The sequence below is a fragment of the Clytia hemisphaerica genome, unplaced genomic scaffold (genome assembly GCF_902728285.1).
Source record: "Clytia hemisphaerica strain Z4C2 unplaced genomic scaffold, Clytia hemisphaerica genome assembly, whole genome shotgun sequence".
NCBI lineage: Eukaryota > Metazoa > Cnidaria > Hydrozoa > Leptothecata > Clytiidae > Clytia > Clytia hemisphaerica.
The window spans coordinates 1,226,459-1,253,616 of NW_027104328.1; the positions used below are offsets into that span (position 1 = coordinate 1,226,459).

At 33.6% G+C, this 27,158-nt stretch overlaps 2 protein-coding genes across 2 annotated transcripts; one reads left to right on the forward strand and one right to left on the reverse strand.

The window, feature by feature from the left end:
• LOC136817710 (NADH-ubiquinone oxidoreductase subunit 8-like) lies at positions 1-25,378 on the forward strand. Its single transcript, XM_067074033.1, has 5 exons — positions 1-146; positions 843-938; positions 1,531-1,703; positions 23,944-24,072; positions 25,091-25,378. The coding sequence occupies exons 1-5, from the start codon at positions 32-34 to the stop codon at positions 25,220-25,222; spliced, it is 645 nt and encodes a 214-aa protein (XP_066930134.1). The 5' UTR covers positions 1-31; the 3' UTR covers positions 25,223-25,378.
• On the reverse strand, positions 3,269-5,616 carry LOC136817724 (uncharacterized). Its single transcript, XM_067074040.1, has 4 exons — positions 5,586-5,616; positions 5,213-5,272; positions 4,986-5,063; positions 3,269-4,672 (listed from the first exon to the last, which is right to left on the reverse strand). The coding sequence occupies exons 1-4, from the start codon at positions 5,614-5,616 to the stop codon at positions 3,618-3,620; spliced, it is 1,224 nt and encodes a 407-aa protein (XP_066930141.1). The 3' UTR covers positions 3,269-3,617.
• Positions 25,379-27,158: the final 1,780 nt, after the last annotated feature.

A 27,158-nucleotide genomic window follows, 5' to 3' on the forward strand; every position in this document is an offset into this window, starting at 1 on the left:
TATAGGAATAACTGAAAAAGATATTTCAAAAATGCTGTCAATTCTTCGCTCTACTACAAGGGGAAGATCAACACAAATCTCAAGATGTCTTAGTACAACTTTGCAGACAAGCCAACAACAACAGAACGTCTCTGCTGGAGAATACAGTAAGTAACATGTTACAATTTTCTTTACCAATTTTATCTTTTGTGGAATTGTTATTTTAGCAGAACCAAGCAGAACAAACATTTGATTGTACTTTTTTCAAAAGCATCCTATTTTTCCATATTTAAAAAGAAATTAAAAAATATATAAAAAAAATGCGATTGAGTATTTTTCTGAATTATATATTTTCCTCTACTTGCCAGTAACTAACTTTCAACATTTTTAAACTATCCTGTGAACAAAAAAAGAGCTTTTCCTGATAATTGAAAGGGCTGCAATAACAAATTCATGAAAACCATAAACACTTTAGGCAGGAAAAGACATTTTTTTATACCTCGAGATTAGCTCTTTCAAGTGGCAGTGCAAATAAAAAATTACAGTAAGAAAAATCTGCGTTTTCACCTTATGATGTTATCTTTAAGTTACTGTAAGTGATGTAATATTTTACTCAAAACAACATCATTAATTTGTGGTGATAAAGTGCTCTATACCAAGGGTAGAGAGAGCTGGAGAGAGCTAAATTCAAAATTTATTAGAAATTAGGATCATCAGATGTATGAATAAAAAAATACTCTTTGCCTCTTTGTCCCCCCTCCCCAAAATGCTCGAAGGGTTTATCTCAATCTTCAGGCTTTTTAAATGCATCAGAATTTAACCTGCTTTAACTTGTATTGATCAGGATTTATTTTTTTTTTCAGAGTATGTGGCTCAGTTACCTTCAGAAACCAACCGTGATCTTCATTCAATTAATGAACGAAATGCAGCCACCATGTTTGCTACTGAACTTGTAAGAGGTATAGTAATATGTCATCATTACTCTTTTGAAAATTATCCTGTGAAAATAACCTACATGTTTCGAAAACACACCCACATTGACACGTACCTTGTAGAAAATTGGATCATTTTCAATTGAAACTCTTACTTTATGGAAATCTGGAAGGATAATATTTAGAGCTAAATCTGTGAACAATTTCTATCAGTGTAAGCTAAGGTATTGGCAATTTTAACCTTAGTGTCAAATTTCATCGGAATCACACACCTTTTTAGTGAAAGGTAAAATAACAGATACAATAGTCTCCCGGTTATTCGAAGCTTTAGGAAGAGAAAAACAAAGCAATCAAAAAGAGACACAAATGGAGAGAGGAAAGTGTGTTGAAATTTTTCAAGTTGACGATAAACCAGTTATCACACTATTACTCGTACAATATTGGGTATATTTTTCTCGTTCAGAGTTTTCTATATTTTCCACGCCTAAAGGATTGCAAAATATGATGAAAAATCTGAACTCGAAAAATATATTATCCCATATTGTTGTACTCGTACCGTGCGATAACTATTATACAATTCAAGTCCATGTACGTACATATTTTTACATAATTTTTTCAGGTATGATGATGACCCTCAGTTACATTTTCCGTGAGCCAGCCACTTTGAATTATCCTTTCGAGAAGGGACCATTGAGTCCTCGTTTCCGCGGAGAGCATGCATTACGGAGATACCCGTCGGGAGAAGAAAGATGTATTGCGTGCAAATTGTGTGAGGCTATCTGTCCTGCTCAGGTATGTTTTTGATGTTTTTTTGTGTCTCGCTAAAATATTTTTATCTGAAGTTACTTACTTTAGGTGTACAGACTTTCGCGAGTAGAAACTTTTGCGAGGTCGAAAAATCGCGAAATTTACGACATTTTACTTTCGCGAATTGTTGGATAAAAATGAGAACTTCTAAATGAAAATTGGCCAAAAATGATAAATATTCCTTTGAATCTGATAAAATAAAAATGGTTATTCTTTGACTTTTAAAATGCGTTAAATGGCTAAAGATATGCTGAAAATTTGAAATTTATTACTCTAAACGTTTCGGCCTCAACAGAGTACCATCATCAGTAAAAAAAATTTTGTTGTAATGAAAATTACCTATATTCTGTACTAGTACATAGCTTACACTAACATGCCACCGCAGCAATATAATATTTAAAGAATTCTATAATAAATTGTATAATCATAACAATGTCAATTGCAAGATTATAAGAAATGCATGGGGACAAAAAAATAGTAAGTAACTACACGTTTGGTTAAACGAAGAAATAAAAGATTTTCTTTTTTCCTGAAAATAATAACAATAACACTCCATCTAAATAAATAAAAACGATGGCCTAGTTATAATTAAGGTTTCGACGAAGACATGAAAAAATCTAATTAAAAAGAAATGACCCTTATGTTTTGCAAGCTAAAGTTTATTCCACTTAAATTGGCATTCATTTTTGCTATCATGTGGAAACCATATCAGAGTAATTAGACTACTCGAGTACCTAATAAACGTACAGTAGCGAATAAACGTACAGGGTCGAAAATGGAGGCATGCAAACCTAATTGAAGGATCTTTTCAATGAGGTTTTTTAGGGGGTAAATATTGGGTAATTTGCTTTCTTTTGACGAGTAGAACAAACCTCAAAAGTCAAAGATGGATATTTATCATTAGAAACAAAAGTAGGCACTTGAAATTGAGGAAAATTTTTGTTAAAATTAATAAACGTACATGTACGTTTATTAGATACCCGAGAGTATCTTCCTTGTGGTTTGTACATGGTAGCAAAACAAACTTCCAATTTACATGGAATAGATTTTAAATGTAAGACGCGTTCAAGAAACGAGCTTGTCGGAACAGGTTGACGAGATAAAGTAGGAACAGAATGACGCTACAAATAAAATAAACGATTATGCGAATAGAAATTTCTAATTTCCTTAAAGGTAGTAGACTGAATTAAGGTACAGACGAAAAAACTTATTTGATGGTTTACGTTTACATACTGTTACATGAGATAATTCTTTTATCCCCATCCCTTAAGAAAAATAAAACAAAAGAACGTTTTGTTCAAAAAATACAAACTACATACAAACTCTGTGGTAAAAAATTTGAGTTTTTCAAATAATGAGAAAGTTTCTGTAAAATGAATCTCTTATCCCTAATAGAATAATAACATAAAAGAATCTTTGTTCAAAAAAATACAAACTACATACAAACTCTGTGGTAAAAATTTGAGTTTTTCAAATAATGAGAAAGTTTCTGTAAAATGAATCTTATCCCTAATAGAAAAATAACATAAAACAAAAGAACACGTGTTCAAGAAAATACAAACTACATACAAACTCTGTGGTAAGAATATGAGTTTTCCAAATAAATCAGAAAATTTCTGTAAAATGAATACAATATGAAGAAACCATCTATAAACGGTATATGCCTGCACATACTGTTTCTAGATGGTGTGTAAAAGCAGACATGCTTCTTTACAATAGACCCGAGTTATGTGGGGATTAGGCAACAATTTTACCCGTGTAATTATAGTTGTTTTAATAGAAAAGTGTGTACTATCCTAAATGAATGATAACAATAAGACTAAAAAATAAAACAATGGAACAAGGTAAATGACAAAGGAGTTTCCGTACAGTATCTATCATAGTGTTAAATCCAAGTTTCTATATCAAATCATCCTCCTCTTCCACTTCCAAAATATTGGTTACAACAAGTTTACTCTTCGAATACGTGATCTTGACACAATCTGATAATTCAAGAATCTTATCTTCAATGGTTTGTTTATCTTGTAATTCAAAATTCTTTCCAAGAAAAGGATGCATAACTTCCTTAAAAAACGTAAGGGACAGGGTGTCTTCACCATTTTCTACCTCCATTCGGCCAGCAAAACCAAAATGCAGTTTTTTGGTAATTAGTCTTTCGTTGCATAACGGACAGGAAAACATCTTTTCATTTTGAGGGATGTTGATTTTTTTCTTGCAAAAGACACATTTCGGAAATAAATCTACGGAACATCCAATTATCGATCCTGGTATTGTTGGGAAGTGATTGTCGTGAAAATCTTGTTCGACTTTTTTCCAATCAAGTGTTTCAACTTTATCCCAATTAACTTCAATGACATCTTTTGATAGCTTGATTGAACTTGTTGGTTCTGTAGCTAATTTCGGGTGCCCATAGAGTTGCTTCAGTCTTAAGGGTATGAACTCGTAACATACTCTTTCTTTGGACATGGAATCAATTAGTTTTCCCCACACGGAAACTGAAATGGTACTATCTTCTCGTTGTACAATCACTCCATCTCTAACTCTCTCCATTGAACCATCTTTCTTCTTCGCTTTGGTTTCTGCCGATGACCAGATAAAGGCACCTTTGATATTAAATGTTCCTTTTTCAAAGGTGTTAACGTGGTCAATTGAAGAAAATAAATTATCAGCGGCGAAGTCAAACGATGTAGTAAGATGGGTTTTGACGAGTGATGAGCTATTGAAGTTTGAGTTAAAAAAGCTGACGTTGTCTCGTTTCGTCAGGTTGGTTATTTTGACAGGAATCTCTTTAGCTTCTGAAAAGAAAGATCTTTTAATCGATCTGTTGTGTTTTATCATAACACGAATCACTTCTTGTACAGTAGGTGATGTCTTCAAATAAACGTCAAAGTAATCATTGCCTGACTTGCGGCTTGTTACAATTTCGGTAACATTGGTGATATAACCAGTCATATCTAAACAGAGTAAAGAATACTTTAGCTTGAAAGTAGCAATCAAAATGAAAGGAAATATTAAAATACTTTGGTAACCCATTGGAAATGAAAGCAGTTCCTGACCTTTACTGAGAATATGGTCCGTTCAATAGTACCAAACCCAGATCCAGTTTCAAAAAGTCGATTTATAAATATGATGTGAGTTTAATCATGTAAATGGGACTTCATCAAAAATGTGGGTTGACTGAATATTATTTTTAGGATATTATAATTCTTCAACAATGTTTATGAAAAAATATAAAAAACTTAATTCACAAGCTCTGCATTCACTTACCGATCTTATCACTGTCTTTAGTTGGTGTTTTTGTTGAGGGTGTGGATGGAGAGTAGTAAATTCTTTTTGCTGGCGTACCTATTGTTAAAAATATGATTTAACATTCAGACATTTTTTTAAATCTTGACTTTTCAAACAGGGCGATTTACCACTCGATCATCTTTATTAAATGGAAAATAAAATTAACAGAAAATTCAGAATAAACATAAAGGAGATAAGATAACTACCTTCGGTTTTTGTTAGTTTTCTCTTTGGTGTTCCAAACACTTCAGTTGCTTCAGCAGGATCTGAAGAGTAAATTTTAATATTAAAAGTTCTGTTCGTGATAAGTGTGCAATTTTTTCCTTATGCCTGTATTTATACCTTTTTCCTTTTCCTTATACCTTTGAAGGAATTCTTCAATCGTTATAAAATCTTTGGAAAGATATTTGTGAGTGGAGTTGGAAAATTTCAAATTCATGTACATAGTTTGATTAGTTTTGCAAAATACAAAAAAAAGGTGTAAAGGGATAGAATTTGAACAATCCTGCAGTTACCAAAATAACAATCAAAGGAAATATAAAATTTAGAATAGAAAGGTAAAGAGGTTTTTATACTTACCAGTTTCAATAACAGGAGATTTTTCTTCCATTTTTATTTCTGAAATTTAAGTTCTTTTTAAGTATCTGAAAAAAAGTTAGAATATGAAGAATTACATAAATTCAAAAGTTGAATTTGCTCTGACAAATTTAATCTTGCTCATTATAAATGAACCACTTATTATGAAAACAAAGGAAAAAGCTCTCCTACAAAATTTCTGATACTTGATTTCCTTACTTGTTTCTACAGGCTAAATCTGCAAGTCTCTTTTCTTCGCCTAATCTATACTTAAATCTCTTTCCTTCACTCAATCTATTAATTCTATCAAATGGAAATGATTCAATGACCATGTCATTTAACTTTTTAACACGTGATAATGCAACATAAGTTAAACCATCCATACTTTCTTTCTTTCCCAAATCCACAACAACTTTGTCTAATGTTAGACCTTGAGATTTGTGAATAGTTATCGACCATGCAAGTTTCAAAGGTATTTGCATTCTTTCTTTCTGTACATTATCTTCAGATGAACTTTCTACAATAGGCACAATTGGAACACAATTTTCTTCGTCATCAAAAAAACTTGGCCCTGTATATTTATCAAATTTTACTATAACAGCTATAGGAAGCGCAGGTGGCAGGTTGTTTCTTTGAAATATTATGTCTTTGACAATGCCTAAACTTCCGTTGCAAAGTCCTACATCTGACCACAAGTTTCTTGTAAGCATAACTTTAGCACCTTTGGCGAGGAAAACTTCATTCACTAAACCAAATTCCTCTGAGGATGATTTTGACGCACTTGGTGGTGTATTCTTTGCTTTAATGACGGCAATGGGTGATTGTAAAGAATCCAACATTTTCACATTATGTTCTCTCACAACTTCATTTGCAAATGATAGCCTAATGCATTCATCATAATTAACAGGATTTTTTTCAGGCTGCCTGGTTAAGAAAAAATTCCAGTCTTCCATTGTTGATTTTCCATTTCTCAAATTTTTCAAGACTTTTCTAAATTTCTTTTGAGACTCATCCTCACCAGCTGACCTCATGTTTGATTTAAGTTTTACAACAGTTCTAAAACAACAATAGGCCACATAGCCAGCAACTGCAATTTCATTTTTTGGGAAAGCGTGGTATAGTACATCATCCATAACAGGTGGTAATTGTGCAACGTCTCCTACTAATATTATAGATATTCCACCAAATAATGTTTCTAATTTCCCTGTTGCTTGGCGACAACGACTATCTATCCAGCCTAGTAATCTTTGGCCTACTACAGAAAATTCATCAATAATAATATACTCTATGTCTTTAAGGTTAGTTTGTAAATTGTCAAGTGAATTACCTTTGAGTTCATGCTTCAATTTGTTTCTAATTGGCAATCGAAGAGTGCTGTGCAATGTTCTCCCGTTAATGTTAAAGGCAGCAATACCGAAATATGATGTCAATAAACACTTTTTGCCAAGGAGTTTTTTAATGCAGTTAATCAAATATGACTTTCCACTTCCTGCAATTCCAGTGATTATCATTTGCAAAGGGTCTGCATTGGTATTTTGAGCATGATTATACACAATATTGTAGGCTTGAAGCTGCTCTGCATTAAGGTTTTCGACTTGATACTGACTGTAATCTGTGGCATTTTCGTTCTCAAAAGTTTTTTTGTTATCTTCAATCCAAAAAGGCATTGCATTAATTTGCTCTTGAGTATAGGAATCAAAAGAATCAGTCCAATACTGTTGATTTTCTGTTGAAATATTAGTGGGTATGGAATTCAAGTCAGCTATATCCATCCAGTCTTCACGCAAAAAAATATTTTCACTTTCGTCTTCATCATTTTCTTCATCTTCAAGCTGACATTCAAAATTGTTTGCATTGATGTAATGCCTTCTCCAATCTGGAACTAATTGTCTTCCTAAAGAACTGTTGATAAACTCCTTCCATTTCTGGCAATATGTCTCATTGGTTGCTGGTGAACCTTCCCAAAGACTCTCTATAGAATCATTCCATGGTTTGTACTTGATCAATTGAAATTTACAAAATAAAGGATAGCTGTCACTCTTTGGGTTAGGACTGTAATTAGGAAAAGTACGAACAACGACCGCCTTTTTTCTCTTTTGAATCTTTTTGTCTTTAGCATTTATTTTCCAGTTTGAAACGAAATCTATGAGGTTACTTTGCCTAATTTCATTATCTTCATAAACATATCTGGAAGCATAATCATCTAAGAAAGAGGTTTTGGTTTCAACGCCATCATTGTCAATTATCATTTGTCTTGATCCCTCAAGAGAGCAACTTACAACATCAAATGAAGAGCAATGTAGTTTCAAAGACATAATTTGATGCATTACTTCTTGAGCACTAAAGTCTCTTTCACCGACAGATTTGATAATCAGTTTTCGAAAAATATTACCAGAAGTTTCCTTTCCTGAAAGATTACCAATGACAGATGTAAACGCTTCTTTTGCGACATCAGAAATCTTTTCTGCTTTTGATGCATACTTAGCAATATAATTCAAGCAAGCATTGTGGTCAAGGATAATTTGTATATCGCAATTAGCTCTCCATGATTGTAATTGAAGTTGTTGATGTCTATTCATTCTAGGGTCATTTCTTTTCAGAACAATGTTTGGAACATACTTTTCACCGCCTCTCTTTAATTTTACTTTTTCAAAGGTTAAATGTGTTTTCTCGCAGCATTCAAAAGGAAATTTAAAACGACATTCCTGTTTGTCATTCTTAGTTCTTAGACAATAGGCTGAACTACATTTTGTATGCCGTTGCACGCTATTTGCTAGATTTATGTAATCTTGTTCTAAATTCTCTTCAGGTATATCCTCAAGTCTTTTTTTGCATGGATGAACATTTGGCTTTTCCCATTCATCAACAGGTCCTTTAATTGGATTCATAGCTGTCATTAAAGAATCTACATAATCACAGATTTGCCTTTCAGCATTGTTTCCCTCGATTACAGCAAGATTTAAAAGTGTATTATTTTCAAGGTCAATCTCTGTTTGATTTGATAAAGTTTGTTGAGCCAAAAAACCTTGCAGAGCCTTCTCAGTCAACTCACATATTCCCGGATCATCTTTCAATTTTGCTAAACCGTGACAATGTATAGAACCACGCATAACAGCAAATTCAAACCTATACCAATGCCATTCTGCATTTAAAGATTCATATAACCAATGTTTTACAAAACTTTTTACTCGTTCAGTGAAGAGCCAATCTACTATATGAGGATTATCAACAATGTTTTGTCTAAAATCAGCAGATGCAGATTCGTCATTTGAAGAAAATAAATCATGAATGTCTGGCCAGTGAAAATCAGCCATACTCAATGTCCAAAATATAGTTGGTGTGCCCATTTGTGTTATCGTGGCTTTTAATTTTTCCTTGACATCGCACCAATAGGCATTCGTACCTGTTACATTCTTTGAGTATCTTTGTAGTTTTTTCATTACTACGTAGTGATCATTGTCCCTAACAAGATCTTGTAAATCTTCAATGTTCAAATTAGCTTCACCTGGGTTTTGCTTGATAAAAAAATTTCCTTGACTAATCAATCTTTTTCTATACAGCATATTAAAGCCCCAAAAGGAAAATCTTGGATGAGATGCAAATCTATAAAACCATTTTCCTTTGTCATCAATTTCAGCAAATTTGATTAAATGTTTCAATTTTTCAGCAAAACTCTCTGTTTCACTTTTTGCTATTTCCCTTATGATTGCAGGATTAGTTGGGTCACCTTTTGTGTCTGGAAACAATGTTGGAAATGCAAGACTTGCTAAGTAGGGTGTATTGAATTCACTAAGTGGAGTACTTCCTATATCAATTTTAGTTTTTGTATTCAAAATTTCACTTTTTGTTAAGTCAGCTTCCTTTGCTTTCTTTAGTTTAGATGGTAAGAAACTTTTCATTTCAGTGTTTTCATCAAAAACACGTTCATCGTTATCATCATTAGATTGACCTAAATCTGGTAATTCTTCATTTTCACTGACATCTTCATTTTCGTTGTCACTTTCATTTTCTTCACCGCTCTCAATATCATTTTTCTCATTCATTTGTACGTGCAAGTCTGGTAAGTCAATGAATCCATTTTCAGGCAGCTTTTGTAGCCTTTCCATATCTATATTGATTTCACTATATAGAAAATTATTTGGTTCACCTTGTTCATTTTTTCCTGTCAGCCATAATAAAGCCTGTAAAATCTTTTCACGTCTGACGACAAGTTCTTTTGAGGTATTATTTTTAAAAATCATTATAGGAATGTCGCTGGGCTCTCGTGGTAGGACATCTGCAATTTTTTGAACATTATGAGGCAAATTTAAAACGTGACCTTTATAAGCTCTCTGACCTCCTCTCGGTCGGGTGTACACTTGCATTACAGGAAAAGCTCTAGCTATTAGCATTTCTTCAACTTGCGTGAGACCTTTTAATGCTTCTGGTACAGGACTTGGTTTCATATTATTATCAGCACTAAATTTTTTTGGAGTTCCTTTGTCTCTTTTGCAACGCGTACAAATGTAATCATTGACTGAGTTTACTTTTGACGTCATTTTTATTGGCCAGGATTCAAAACATGTTTGACATTGAGCAATAGAAAACTTCATAGATTTCTGAAAATCTTTCATGTTTTCACTCATGTTGTGATCAATTTCGGTTTCTTGGGAATTTAATCCTTTATCTTGTTTTTTAGAACAATGTTTTTCTTTCACCTTCTGAGAGTCATTTTTCGCCTTTCGTTTTTCAGGGTTGTATGATTTTTGATGCCTTTCTTTACGTTTTGTGGGGTCGTATTCTGATTTACGTTTTGTTGGGTCATATTCTGCTTTGCGTTTAATGGGATCGTATTCTGATTTACGTTTTGTGGAGTCGTATTCTGCTTTATGTTTTGCGGGATCGTATTCTGCTTTACGTTTTGTTGGGTCATATTCTGCTTTATGTTTTGCAGGGTCGTATTCTGCTTTACGTTTTATGGGATCATATTCTGCTTTTTGTTTTTCAGGGTCATAAGAATTCCGATGTCGCTCTTTACGTTTCAAAGGGTCATATTTTTTCTTTCTAATTTGATAACTAAGTTTTGGCTTCTGTTTTGAAGGGTCAAATTGTATCCTGTTGTCAATTTTTTTGAATAAATCATCAAGCTTTACTTTTTTATTATTACTATTATTATTACAGAGACCTTCATAGTTGACAAATTTTCTCTTTCGATTTGGATATTCTTTCTTGATTTCATCAGCCTGAATATTTTTCTTAACAATTATTTCTTCTGGATTAAAATCTGCTGTGACATTGGCAGTTGCATCGTGCACCACAAAGTCTGTTTCTTCATCAGTTTTTTTATAAAAAGCAAAAAACCATCCTTTATCATTTTCTGAAAACATTGCATTAACATTTTCAAAAATTATTTTTTCAGGATTCAAATCATCAATGTAAATCCATTTGTTCTCGATAAATACACCGCATGCAAAGTGAAAACCTAGATTTCTAACAACGGCTTGTAATCTATAAGTATCTCCTTTCACGGTAATTTGATCAAAAAATGTACAACTGTTGTGAATTGTAGAACTAAATTCTATCAACAAATAACATGGAAGGTCAACAGATTGATACCCGGCAGGAATATTGACAGAACAAATATTACAATAAACTTCTGCACTTGGCTCAAGAGCTCTATTCACACAATCTGGCCAGATGTTTGGGTCAATCGTTATCTCTGGATATAAAAAGTCTGTAAGAAGAGCAACAATGATACCTGTCTTACTTTGTCTCTCGTTATTACAAACAGGGCAAGTTCCTCGAACATCAAATCTTGTTTCAAACAATCTTTTCTCTCCTTCTGATAATGTCTTGAAAAGGTTATCCGAAAAAAGCTCTGTAAACTGTGCATCACTATTCCTGCTAGCATACGTACCACAATTTTCAATAATTTTTGACCATATTGGTTCACGAATTTCATCAAGCAGTCTAAACGCATTACTTTTGACATCTACAGTGATATCATTTTCAATTGGAATTTCCATCGAACCACTTATATAAAGCAAATAAAAGAATTCACTTAATTCTTCAAATGCGAGTTTCGCTTTAATTTCAGGAAGAAGCAGGCGATAACTTATTTCGAGAAAACAATCAACAGCGCAAGAATATGTACGACCGCGAGTTGTTCTACATGAATTTTGGAAATGCGCAACACTCAATGCTGTATCTAAGTCAATTAATAAATCCTCCTGTTCCATGACCGTAAAAAGTTTTCAATTCAAATAGATTTTCATCAAGTGCTACTTCAAATTTTCACGGAACGGCCTTTATCAAGCCTTTTTTCCCCTTTTTTATTGCAATCTCAGTGTGATATCAGACCGGCCTTGTTTTGTAATTCCTTTACTTTGATTTTACTTTGATTTACTTTCAATCAGCTTGAGTTGCTTACTCAAACTGGGTTTGACAGTGTTTATCCCAGCTGGAGTTGCTTACTCACAGCTGTGGCAGTTGAACGTGCTTCGAACAAACTGTAAGCCGAAAAATATGTCAATCTGAATGTCTAAGACAGGAGACAGATTGTAATTTGACTGTCAGCAAATTCACTGATTGGTATATGTATATATCTTTTTTAATCCCAAAGTCAAAAGTAAATGCGTTTTGACTGCAGGAGAGAGAGCTTGAATTTAAAAACTTCCAGAAACTTCTCCATTCCATTTCCTGCATGTTGACCAATCGAGCAAAATTCTACAAGCGGGATAGAATATATTGGCGAAAGCCGAGTAAAATGCCCGCGGCGCCTTCTATAAAAATGAAAATACTTTCAGGCTAGCAACTGCCGTCCCGGAAAGAAACCGAACATTTACGGAAGAAACTAACTACGGGGATGCTTGGGCGACAAAACAAACAAACACGCGCAACAAAATTTCGAGATTCCAGTCCAATATCTATGCGTGAAACTATAAGTGCCTCCTCGTCGCTACGCTCCTGCGGGGGCAAAAATGTAAAATGTATATACAAGTTTAAAAGAAATTTGAAATAAAAGAGGCTAGTTATATATCTTAAAACCTAAATCAAATAACAATAAAACATACCAGTATATTATATTGCTAATAAAAATTAAAATTAATTAAAAATAGGCCTAGAGTAATCTTGAATTTTTATGATATTACTTAATGGCTACCCTGTTAGCCTAATAAAACGCACCATCGAGAAAGTCCGGAACGATGTCGAAAAAGAACGACAACCTGAACAACCTATTAACGACTTGAACATTAATGGGGAGACCCAAACAACTAGCGTCGTTAAAATTTATCTCCCTTATGCTGGTAAGCAAGGTGAACTGGTTACAAAGGATATCAACAAGACTGTCAGTAGAATCGTCAACAAAAAAAGTGACTGCTAATGTAAGCTTTAATTCAAAAAAGCTAAGCTCGTTTTTTAGTGTTAAAAAAAAGATAGAACTTAGAGATAAAACTGAAATAAAACATAAGCACAATCTTGTTTACAAAGTCACGTGTCCTGATTGTCCGGCGACCTACATTGGTGAGGCTAGAAGAAGGTTACAGGAACGGGTCGACGATTACGGAGGAAGAGACAAAAACAGCCACGTTTTGATAACCTGATAACAGATGTTCATAATTTTCTTACGCGCACGGTAAACCTCTAAAGGCACTTGAAAATTATACATCTGAGGAAAATAGTCCTCCCGCGGAAAATTCTACAACAAGAATCTTGTTGTGCGCCGGAAAAATAAAAACTAATACGGCGCCCTATTCATAAACACAATCGCGCAACTTTGTTGTCATTCCCAGTCCTTTTAGACGAACGCGGTCCTTACGATTTCGAAATTGCATATTCGTCAGATTGTTTGTTTTCACACATCCCTTTAGAGCTTCAGCGTGGTGTGCAGAAAACATTCACAATCTGATCTCAGGTTACGTTTTGAGACATTCCTTAGAGCGTGGTCACAATAATGTTAAGTTAGAGAATTTCAATATCTTGGGAAATAACTTTTACACAGAGACACAAAGAAAAGTCAGTGAGGCATTCTTTATTAAAAGTCAAAAAGTCAAATGCCCACGATAAACATTCAAATGCTATCTAGGCCTATTTTATTGTATAAATGATTAAAAAGAATCCTTTGAGAATTAGCAATATAATATACTGGTATGTTTTATTGTTCTTTGATTTAGGTTTTATGATGTAATTAGCCTCTTTTATTTCAAATTTCTTTTAAACTTGTATATACATTTTACAGAATATAGGTAATTTTCATTACAACAAAAGTTTTTTTACTGATGATGGTACTCTGTTGAGGCCGAAACGTTAAGAAAAATAAATTCCAGATTTATTTTATGAAATTTATTACTATTTCCAAGTTTTATAGATTCTTCCATTTTTAAGAATTTTCGTGTAAGTTTCTGCCCGCGAAAGTTTATATGCCTAAAGTATTCTTTGGAAAGCTAAACTATTTAAAAATTAACTATCAAGAGTTTTTACTCCTTGTATAACCATCGGATATGAGCTTTGTGAGGCGATCTGTCCTGATCAGGTATATTTGTTTTTAAATGTTTAAAAAAAATAAACTTTCAAGAGTTTCTACTCTGGCCACTTATTTGTTACTTGGCTTGAAATTTGTTGTTAACATTTGTTTGCCAAAAAGTTCACTGGCCGATCTGGAATGGAATGGAATTTCAAGAGGGAATCTTGACGATTTCATTTTTCGTTGTAATAAATACTATTTTCATAAACAATGAATTGAAATAAAATATTATAAGAGTCTTACACTAATTACCGCTAGTAGATATTGCCTTTTGGGCGTCTAATGTACGTTTCTAGGACGTCCAAAGGTCTTAAAGCCGTCCATTGAATGTCCATAAGACGTTGCGTGCCCTATAGGGTTATTTTTGTTTCCACCGTATAATACACTATTTTAATACATACCACTTCAATCTTGATGCTATCCGCTCCAGCCCGCTCTACTTCTTCACTTTACATTCAATGAAAATGGAATCATCCATCAGAAACTTCTCATTTTCCAGCGCGTTTAATTTCAAGAGCAACGGGTATGGACACGGCAAATTAGCTGTCATTTCAGGTTTCACAAAACACATCCTATTTTCGTTCCAATTTATAAAGCCCTGGCCACACTTATCTTTCGTTCTGTCACCACACTGGCTCAGTAGTCTACAACGTACGTCCATTTGAAACGGCCAACTTAAGATATTGTCAAATTCTGTTCTCATAAGTTGGAAAAATAAGTTCAGCTCTGTGTCTTGTTTATCATGATGATACTGGCAATGTCTGTGTTGTGGTTCACGGTGATATTGGTGCAATCTCAAACAATATTTATATCCATATCTGCTCGTAAAGCAAGGTTCACTTTGCAGCGCTGGCAACTCACCGTCCAATAACTTGTCCACTTTTTGTTGAAAATTTTTGATTTTCCAAATTAAATGACCATCATAGCTACATGATGGTTGTCCTCTTTGTTGTTGTCGGCTATGGTTGTTTTCAACCACAAGTTCATTTCGAGTTCGCCAATCAGATGTGTTTCGTCCATGAAATGAAGATTGCTGCATGTTAGATGTAAAGAAATTGTGATGTCCTGTAATACGGTTCAACACTTGATGTTGTCTTCGCTCTGATCTATCCATCCCATCTCTAAGTTGGAATAAATCAAAGCTCTCAGAAAGATGCTTTGCCATTTCTTTGACTTAATAAATATTGTCGCTGTTGACTTTTTTCTTTGGTTTGCAATGGTTGGACATCAGTTTAACTTTGGCCTTTGATGAGTACTTCATTTATACTACACCTCATCACTATATCCTACAAAATATACAATGACATTCTATTGACAAATGTGCTTAAAGATCAAATCTAGAAAGATCTAGATGTTGCTAGAAAGCCAGTGACCGAATAAATTATTATTTTGAATAAATCAATTCTTATCATGACATCATAATTCTGTGTCATTCAATAAGAAGGTTGCAAGTTCAGTGACACTGACTTTCTTATATTTTATGACGTCATAATTTCAGATTGTGTTCCTTGCTCTACAGTTAAATATCATTGTTGTTTTTCGTCTTGACTGAATTTTTCTTTATTGGGTAATTTATGCTAAACATACTTTGCATAAACTATGCTCTTTAAGATTAATAGTCGTTCATGATTGATGTCATGTGATGTCTCTCTCGTTGCCATGTAGTTCTTTATGCAGTTTTTGCATAATTTGTGCTATCTTTTTATCAACGGTTTTTCATGGTTTCATTTCAGACTTCTCAGAAGGTTGCTATGAGTTTGATCTTTGTTTTTAGATTGCTTAATTTACTACGTAATGCTTTATTACTTACTACGTAAGCGACCTTGTGCAGTGGTAGAGCATCCGGCTACGGTTCGCAAGGTTGTGGGTTCATCCCCCAGCCGGGTCACACCAAAGATTCTCAAAATGGTACTTGATGCCTCTCTGCTTGATGCTCAGCAATTAAGATAATGACTAAGGGTAAGTGGAGAAATCCAGGGAAAAGAGTGGCGCCCTCCCCTACCTTCGGGGGTAAGATGGCTATCGAAAGAGGAGCGTTCGGGTCGCCTCCGACTGCGGTCGCAGACTTACTTATTTACTACGTACAAACGTTGTCTCTTTATTCATTGAGCTGTCTATTGCACGTTTTTTTACAGTTAAATTAAGAAAAAAATGATCCAACCTCAGATTTCAGAAACAGCTAAAAATGTTATGCTATTTCTGAATCAATAAGTGAGCAAAGTAAGCATATTAGCGAAATTATATATTTTGCATTTTTGAGGACGGTAAAGTGACTGAAGCGATTTGGAATAACCCGCAGTTTTGACCCGCAAAATCGAGGACGATAAAAGTGCTGATTTACCGTCGTCCTCAGCCGGTCAGGATCTAGTAAAATTAGAACCTTACCGTCTCCGTCGCAGAAAAACACACATACATAAACTTGGTATTAACCCTTCAAACCCGGGAGACACTCATACACGTTCTGAATTTGTCAATTTACCGAGTCTCAGACTTTAAGGCTATAATTACTGATCACTTGATTTAAAAGGGCATAAACGGAATGCCTTCAGAAAGAAAGAGTAAAGAAACATTTTTCTAATGGTACTAAAACCATTGTCTAACTCTCAAGCTACTCTACAAGCTTTTATGCCAGTTTCAAATTTTGAATTTCAAAGAAAAAAGTTGGAAATTTCCATATTTTCAGAAAATGTAGCGCACTGATGGAAAGAACATTTTATCCCAAATTTAGATGATTCAAATTATACATGTCAACATGTTTTGGAATCAGTGTAATGCTTATCAATTTGCTGACGGTCAGCAGCTGACGGTCAGCATTTCATTCATATTTTCATGGTCTCGAGTTAACAAGATTTAATTAATTTCGATCATTCTTTACATAAATTACTTCATCGCTAATGTTCGCATAAATTATGCTAAATCATCGTATTTGTGGGCAAAGGTATTTTGTATTCCATCCAAAATTAATCATTAGCGGATTATGTCATTTTCTAATCATTTGAATTTTTTCTTACACTTGTGTTATTTTACAAATCAACAAGTCAAATTGTTGTAGTTAAATTTTAATTTACGTGTTTTCTTTGCGCAATGTAAGAAATTTTTTTGATTGCCCAATAAAATTCATTTTGGCGGGAAAAGAGTTATGGCGAATATTAAAATTATTATTAGAAAAATTACTATTAGAATTGACAAACGAATGGAATGATAAGACCTATAAATTGTAAAGATGTAACATTGTTTCATAGAGGTCAATAGACCTGAGAAATACACTTCTATAAATTAAGTTAAGTTAAAATTAAGAAATGGCTAAAAAAGTTGAAAAAGTATTTCTTAAAAGATACCCTGTCCCGAAATCGCGCAGATGGACATGTTTTTCTGCATTAACACGTACAGAGTTTGAAATCTATAACTTGCTAAGGCTTGCTAAAAATCAACTAAGAAAAAAGACCTGTAATTTGTTTTCAATTTATGTTATTTTTTAGTTATATTATAATTACAATCATTAAATTTTTCTTTAATTCAACTCAACTTTCGTTGAGGTTCATACAAAGAAGTCTTCAAAATAATCTAACCAAAGAATGTATTTCAGAGTGAAATAATTTTATCAAGAGTTTGGTATGGGATTTTTATTACGTCGACACTATTGATATGAGAATTGATTCATTTACTATAAAGTTCCTGCTAAGATATGTGGAAAGGTCTCTAACTGGAATTACGATACTCTAATTACGATAAAATCAATGCCAATCAGAAATTCGAGCAAATAAGTCACGTGATCAATCTCGATTTGGTAATCCACCATGGCGTACTAAATCTAGATTTTAGTGTTTAAAAGAACATATTAGGCTGGAAATTACCAAAAAATAATAAGCACTTCCAGCCTCAGCCAAAATTTAAAAAAGTGCAAGCTTTAAATGTTATTTTTATTCAACTTTTACTTCAATATAGAGTGAACCATCCTTCAAAAATCCTTCTTTTTCCAACTTTGACGGGCAAATCAAGAGTTCGCAAACCAGTTCAGTTTTTGTGTCTCTTCCAGTTCTGAGAAAATCCTTCCAAGAAGTGTCTTTATTTCGACCTTGCTGATTAAGTAATCTTCCTTTGACTTCTTTCTTGAAAGGCCAATCCAAAATGTTATCAAATTCTGATTCAACCAGTTCGAAAAACAAAGCCAGACATCTACCATGTTTGAAATCAACGTAAGGTTGAAGCGTCACACGAAATTTGTACCCAAATGGATTTGTATAGGACGGATAACTTTCAATCATTTCAGTAGTATCAAAATTTGTTATTCTCTCCAGAAAATTGTATACTTTCCATATAAGATGGCCATTCTTTGTGGCTGAATGAGTATCCGCTTTGATATGGTGTAGAAGAGGCATGCTTCGTGAAAGCGTTCGTCCAGTAAAGGTTTCTTCTGGCACACTGGCTTCTACCTCTGGCACTCTTTGATTTAACCCTTGATCAGCTGATATTATGAATTTAACCAACACTAAATTGTTGGAATGAATAAAAGAAGGTGAGAAGAAACTGGAAGAAACAGAAGTATATTAAGATAGAGTTATTTATTCGGTGTTCGAATTCTGCATAAAATTATCATAAATTTACGAAAAAATCATGATTCTATAAATTATAAATCATGATATTCTGATTTTGTTAGTTTGGTTTTTCCAGTTTAACTGTGGAATGTTTTTATGGCGCGCCAAAGCGGAAATAAATACTATCTTTTTAAAACAATACTATCTTCGTTTAAAACAATCTACGACTTTACTTTTAAAATAAAAACATACTATTTCTTAAAAAACTAATATTTCGTTTAAAACATAGTATCTTTAAAAAAATAATACTATTTTTACTATCTTTCATACTATCTTTTTAAAACAATACTATCTTTGTTGTAAACATACTATCTTCGTTTAAAAAATACTATCTTTTAAAAAAATACTATCTTTTTAAAAAATACTATCTTTTAAAAAAATACTATCTTTTAAAAAAATACTATCTTTTTAAAAAATACTATCTTTTTTCGAATATAGGTTGCCTCGATTATTCAAATTTGTGTAATTTTCATTTTGAGGGGCGTGTGATGGGCGTTGGTTTTTCGTGTTTATTTTACATGGCATCATCCGCCCACATGCAGGACCAACATAACAAGATGGCTCCGGCTCCCTACAAGATCTGACCTGACTGACAGTAAAATGGCTACTCGTGGCAGACCATTGAAAGATATCAACGAAGACCAAGTCCTTGCACTAAAAACAATAGGGTTCAAATGGAAGGAAATTGCTGATCTTATTGGACCATCCAGCAAGCATGGTCCCGCCGTCCCACCATGCGCGGGTCATGCATGCAAACTTTAAAATGAGCGAGGCAAGACGTGCCAACCTCGTTTCCAGACTGTTTCGAAAAGATGTTTTCGAAAAGATAGTATGTTTTAAAAAAGATAGTATCGTTTTAAAATAGATAGTATTGTTTGAAAAAAGATAGTATCATTACAAAAGATAGTATGTTTTTAAACGAAGATAGTATGTTTTAAACGAGAATAGTATTTTTTCAAACGGAAATAGTATTTTTTCAACGAAAATAGTATTTTTTGAACGAAAATAGTATGTTTTAATCGAAAATAGTATTTTTTAAAAAAGATAGTATGTTTTAAACGAAGATAGTATTGTTTTAAAGAGATAGTATTTATTTCCGCTTTGGCGCGCCATATGTTTTACTGCTCTTTTATTCTCTTCTCCTTTTTCTTTCTCTTCACTGCATGATAATTGGTCAGTCTGCTGAGCTTTCAAATCGGCTTTTTCCATGCGCTAGTGGTATTAGTAGTGAAGTTATAGAATAAATGTACTCGTATAGTTTGTTTTTACGAGCTAATCGCACAATGGGTTTCACTACTATATTTTTCCCCGTTAGGAAAGTATATTATGCTGAAAGTTTTATATTTTTCTCTTCTCTGTATGTTTTTCTTTTATGGTTGTTTATAGATTTTTTTTCCTCACAAAATGAGTTTCGAACTCATTAAAAATGAATTAAAACGTTCGATAAAAGAGATGTAAGAAAAAACATTAAAATCAAATTTGTAAACATTTGTGCAACATCGAAGAGTGTGATTAGTACTAGTAATCGTATGGTTTGGAGTGCAATTAACGATTAATCACGAGTAACAAAGGAGAAAATAGTAATTTGCACGAGTCCGAAGGACGAGTGCAAATTACGGTATTTTCTCCTTTGTTACGAGTGATCAATCGTTATTTGCACGACATAAGGTTTGATTTTATTTTAAATAAAATTTAAATCATAATGCTGAATAACTTGAAAAGAAGTCATGACATCTTTGAAATTCCGTTTTATTGGTTTTATTGGGAAGATATGCCAGGTTCAAAAAATGACACTGCTTTAATAATATTAAAATGGATCTGAACAAATCAAAACGTGTTTTATAAGGGAAAGTGACGTCAGTGTACGATTACTTAGATGATATTGGGCAATTTAAAAACACTTGTGAACTTAATTTTTTTTCTAAGGAAATGTAACTCTACATAAATATAGTAACAAAAATATTTTGGGAAAGAAATGGAGAGTAATTATTATTAGTATTATAATCAATTTATTTTCAGTTGGTAATATTAACGATAGGACCTAATGTCCTGGATAGTTTACAGCCGTTACGGGTTTACTAATAAAATCCAACTTTTATAAACATAGCTATTTACCAAAATTTGCATAATGAGCAAGTGCAAAAATTCTCTGGTGACATTTCTAACTTAATAATTATTATAATTATATACACCATATTCTATAAAGAATCTTCGAAGAGGCATAAAAGTATATCCCAATAGAATTATGATTTATTTCATGAGGAAAATTATAAAAACTAAAAATTGGCTTGTCTAATGAGAAAAAAACAAAAAACAGTATACTCTCTTCACCCATTGACCTTAAAAATGACCCCAAGAATGTGCTTTAAAAATGGTGGACTTTCTTTAGTGTCTTAAGATTCAGAATTAAAAAAACAACTGCTGGTTTCACATTTGGGGGGGGGGCGGTTTGTTACTATTTACCAAGCTTTAAAATTTTCATGATTTATTCAGGCCTAAAACTATATTAGAATATAAGACTGGTAAGAACCCTAGGGATTTCGTAGTTTAGAAATTGGGTTTTATTGGGAATAATGGGGTGGTATCATAATACTAACAAATTCAACAAATTACGTTGAATGAAATTCATATCTACCTTTACGTTTACAAGTTTACAAGAAAAATCCAACGAGCCATTCAATCCAAAAATACAACAACATTATTTTAAAATAAATTTTGTCAATGTTATTTTTTAATGTTTTCCAATTTCACTTCAATGTAAAGACTACCATCGTCCACAAGTCCATCCAAATTATCTAAAACAATACTTAGCTCTGATGGGTAGGACTTATTGTACCCACAAGTCAAGTCCACCTCTTTCCACTTACCATGTCTTGATGAACCTTGCTGGCTCAGAAATCTACATGAAATCTTCACAGTGCCAACTGGCCAATTTTTCTCTAATGCATTTCCATATTCCGACTCCAAAACAACGAAAAACAAACCAAGACATTTTCCATGTTCAAGATGTTTAAAAGGGTGTAATTTCAAACAAAATTTGTGACCAAAGCTTCCTGTGAAATATGGTAGGCTAGTCAGCTCATACCCATTCTCAAGGCCCATAAAACTAGCTTTGAAATCTTTAATTTTCCAGATAGCTTGGCCATTTTCTGTCAAACTGCTATGGAGTTGGAGCTGCTCTTTTTGAGCCATCACTCGTTCCAAATTTTTTTGTTGCTCTCGTGATCTTTTCTCAGCATCCCTTAATCGATCCTCCAAAACCTTGACTGTGTTTCGAAGCATTTTGTTTTCCTCCATCACGTGTTGAAAGTTTGGGGCGGAGTTTTCTTCAGATAAGCTGTTCAAGGGAGAACATTTTTCTTTTTCAGGTAGCATCTTTTGTCAGGAACTCTAGTCTGAAAAGAAGAACAAAATAACATTAGTTTTGTATACAATTATAATTTTTCCCTACTAAGCCCTCACTATGCATATATTTTTTTTCACAAGTTTGGTTTGTTGTTGTAGTTTTGATGAGAAACTTTCCTGCGCTGAATTTAGTGCGCATGCACGCGTGAATTCTTTTGGTTTTTCCCGCACATTCTGTAAATTTGGTAAAAATATTGGTTCGGCAAAGTTAATTGGTCTCAGTTATTCAGTTGACAAATCGAGACCACGATGATGCGTCATAGGTAAAACCGCATTAACAGATTAACTCAAAGATTGTATTCGTAACCGATTCCTTTAGCTGAAAAAATAGATAGTATGATAAAAAAACCTTAACAAGTCAATCAGAAAGTCGATCAGAAGTTGCTAAGTTGAATGGAACTCTAAAGTTCAAATTTTGGTAGCCCGATTCTAAGGGACTAAAAATACTTCTTCTCGAAAAGGAAATCTTTTAAGGAAACTTCCTCTTAGAAAAAAGATGTTTGAAATATTACCGCTATTTTGCTGTATTGCTACCCCATGTTTTCTGCTCCTCATCGTTAACGGATCGTGTTTTGAATTCACGCCCTGAATTCACGCCCTGCTTTGAATTCCAGTGAATTCACGCTCTGAATTCATTTCGCATACTTTGACTTTTGCATCAAAGTATGACTGTCTCTTGGTTTTGTTGAGCTCTTGAAACCAAATTCCTTATTTCGGCGGTATACGTCCAATTTAGCCACCGTTGAAAGATTCCAGTCTTCAAAATGATTGTTTACAACTGTTCTCCGCTCCTCTTTTTTCTACATTTTCCATCATGGCTGTTTTCTATGCATGAAAAGTTTAGTTTAAACTTTAGTTTTATATTTCCATAGCTTTTTCAATGTTGATATTTATTTAGCTGCTTCATTTCTATCTTGTATATATTTCGAACATCGTTCATTCTTCGCCTGTCTTTGCCTCAATATCTTACTTCCAAGACGTAAGTTGTGTCACAAGCACACACAAAGAACGCCTTATATATATTTGTCATATAAAATTGTCAAACGAAATGGCATCATATTTTCCCTGACCCATTGTCATAATTCTTTTTAACCAATAATAAAACGAATTTCAATTGGTTAAAAATAGTCATGTGATATCATTTTCTTAGAATCTATTTTTAAACTCTTATTTGTCAAGTACAAATCATTCTGACTTTTCTCTCTTTCTCTATAATGTACTTACTGTGTGTTTTATATTACCTCATCGACTGAATGATCGTCAATGCTCCAATTGCTGCATCTTCATGGGAGACTGGGGAGACTTCAGCCTCACCACTTTCGAGCCATTGAGATTCTTTTCTCAAATTCCTCGCAATTTTTATAAAATTCCAAATTCTACTTCAAAATCTTAAACCCTTTTTCAAAATTTCAACATCTTTTTCATAAAAATCTAAATCTTTATCTAAATCTAAGGTTTTTTATTCAAAAAACTAATGAGACTAATTCAGAAGTACAATTTCCAACCCCCCCCCCGTTTATTCGTTTATTCCCCTTCCCGTTTATTTGGAACCTAAGAGTAGGTGGATTACAGTAAATTTGGAATGAATTCATTTTCATTTAGGCGAATGTATGATTTAGTTTGGCAAATGTTGAATTTTTTGAAATTTTACCAATCAGGTATGAAATCTATGAAAAGGAAAGGTTAACTTTCTGTAAAATTATATATGCCTTACAATCGCCAAATTCGCATGATGAAAATACATACAACATGCTAAGAACAATTTTTAAGCTTAAAACTCAAAAAGTTAAGAACATCCAATGGCTTCCAAAATTTTAGATGTTGTTCTTATTAAAAAACGTACATGTATTTTTCACAGGCCATTACCATCGAAGCTGAGCCAAGACCAGACGGCAGTCGTCGAACGACACGGTATGACATCGATATGACCAAATGTATTTATTGTGGTTTTTGTCAAGAAGCATGCCCTGTTGATGCTATCGTCGAGGTAAGGTTGTTTTTACCAAAAGGTTCTCGAAATAAGTGAATATTTTAGACGTACAAACTTTTGTGAACAGAAACTATCGCCATTTTCGCGAATTAATGCTCTTTTTCACAAAAGTTAATGTCTTTAAAAATTCTTTCTTATAACATGGTAATTCGCGAAAGTCTATGCTCACGAAAAATGCGTAAAAAATATGGAATCTATAAAACTTTTGCGAAATTGAATTAATTATAAAATTTAAGCATATTGTTATAGCCTTTAACGCCTTGCAACCGTTTTTTATTGGATTCAAAAAACATTTGTCACCTTTTAGGCAATTTTCGTTTTAAAATTGTCATTTTTTATCCAACGATTCGCAAAAGCTAATGCTCGTGAAAAATATTTGTTCGTCAATTTTGCGAAAGTAAATGTTGTAAACTTCGTGATTTATCGACTTCGCGAAATTCCCTGCTCGCGAAAGTTTGTACGCCTAAAAGTAGGCCACAAAATGTTAAAAATAGATTCTCTTTAACTTTCATATAGATACATTTATCAATTTAATGAAGGGGACAAAATTGGTTTTAAATGAAAGAAATTTCCTCAAGAATGATTTCTACACTGATGGCTAAATGTACATAACGTACCCCATGGAACTAAAATGATCTTTATGTTTTTGGGTATACCTCCACGTCATCACTAACCGACGTTATTTTTGAAACTTTACTACCGACCCCCGGCCCTGTTCATAGTTATTTGAAATCATTTCTAATCCACGTGATTAAAGGTTTTCTTTTTACATAAGTTTTCCCGTTTCGTATCAGACACATATTTCATATCAGGACCCCAGTCTCTGCCTATTTTGTGCTAATATAACCTCTTTCTGACCAATCTTGCTCCACATCCGTGGCAGTCCAATATGAAAAAGCTTGTAAATTAAAATTGATGAGTAAGCAAACGATATCACTCTTATTTAAAAACAAAACCTTTAAGAAGAAATATTTTATCATTAAAACTAAATTAAAAAAAACTGTTTCTTTCAAAGGGACCAAATTTTGAATTCTCGACTGAAACTCATCAAGAATTATTATACAACAAAGAAAAATTGCTTGAGAACGGAGACAGATGGGAGCCTGAGATTGCAGCAAATATCCAGGCTGATTATTTGTACCGTTAAAATATGTTAATTTGTGTCCATGTTTGGAGACAGATGAACACCTTGTTGGATTTTCATTGGTCGAGGATTTATTTTTATTAGTGAAGAGATAAATTAAGACCAGAGAAAAAAATGTAAATACGCTATGAATAAAAAGAATTTGTTTTTTGTTTTTCAGTTTTTGTCTTTTTCTTATTCTATTTTCCTTGTACTCTCGGGTACCTAATAGCTGGGGGTTTGGAATAAGCAGGGGGATTGGAAAAAATCTCAAAGATTAAAGCGGGGGGGGGGGGGAATTGAGGGAGGAAGGAAATGAAAAAAGTTGAAGAAAAAACAATGAGAGAACAAGGTCAAGACTTATTTCCTAAATAAACAAGATCAATTTGTTAAAGAATCTAGATCACCCTTAAGCAGTACCATTGAGGCACGGAGGTATTTCAGCGTGCATGACCATCCTGATAACTCCATGAATTTGGGGGGGGGGGTCTTTCGTTTGCCATGATAATGCTAATTTTAATACTTATTTCGAGAAAAGGGGATCATAGGAAAAGGGTTTTTTCGCTTGTGTCAAGGCTCTAACCACCAAGAAAAAAAGTGCATGATCTAGGGTTTACTTTTTTTTGTTTCCGGGAGTGGGAAAATACCCAAAGAAAGGCTGATTTTGAGTCCTTGGCGTCAATTGTATACCTGGGACGAAAAGGGGTGTTGTCCACCCTTTTCTTAATTAAATATGAAATTTCAGAAATTAGTGGGTGGCGTGACCCCCAGGCTTAAACCATTCTAGGTTGTCCCGCTTTGAATGGCCCGCGAGAACTTAACAAGAATACACACGAAAAAATCCATAGACGGTTCAATACGGTTCGACTATATTTAGTAAGAAGATCAAGGATACATTCGAAAAAGTTCACGGCAAATGACGGCCGAACGGCGATCATCGGAAACGACATATGGACTCCAGATCCAAAGTTCAACGTTACAAGCAGTCAAAAAATAAATTTGGATAATTATTATGCTATAGCCTAAAGAAGCTGGAAAAGTAACTTGCGATGGGGAAAAAAATTTTTCATAACTCCAGAATAGAACATTTAAGACAAAAATTGCTTTCAAATTTAACTGATTTTTTAGGAAATTGAAATTTAAATTTCTAGAACTTACAACTTTATTTAGCCCCGGGGTTGGTTTAGGATTTCAGTGATTTTCGATGCTTGACCCTTGAAATTTGCTTGTTAGGCCAAGGGCTTTCGTTTGCCATGATTACAAGCTTTGTGGAAATTATACTAAATTATGATAAAGTGGCCCAAAAAAATCGATAAAAGACCCCATCATGGAATTTTTCGCGTGGGCAATATCCCACCAACACAAGAAAAGAGTGCATGTCCCATGTTTCTTTTTTGTTCATGGGACGCAAAAAGTGGGAAAACACAAGACATGCTGATTTTGTCCCTTGGAATCAATTTTGCTCCATTGTCCCTGGGACAAAAGTGTTGTCGATTTCACTTTTATTGGTAGAAAGAAAAATGGGGTGGAGACACGAGAAAGCGTTTCAGGTTGGTGGGATGGAGCATGTTGCATTGCACCAAAGCGAAAGAAACTTCTCGTGTCCCCAAGCCTTAAGAATGCTATTTTTAGAGCATTTTACCATGTAATTGCCAATTATTCCTCAGCAATGCTATAAAAGGTTCCACAAAAATGCCAAATTTATGCTTAGTATATGTAATCACGAGTGCAATTTTCGAATTGTACGAGTTATTATGTGATTACGAGCTAATCGCACAATGGTTTTCACTACTTTTACTCAGTTAGGAAAGTAAATTACACTAAGGGTTTTATATTTTTCTCATCTCTCTGTCAGTCTGTGCCACTAACTCGATCGGGAAGATTCTTCCGAAATGAGACGAACCTTCCCGAACGGGAAGAACTTACTCTATTTTTTCTGCCCGTTTGGGAAGATTCTTCC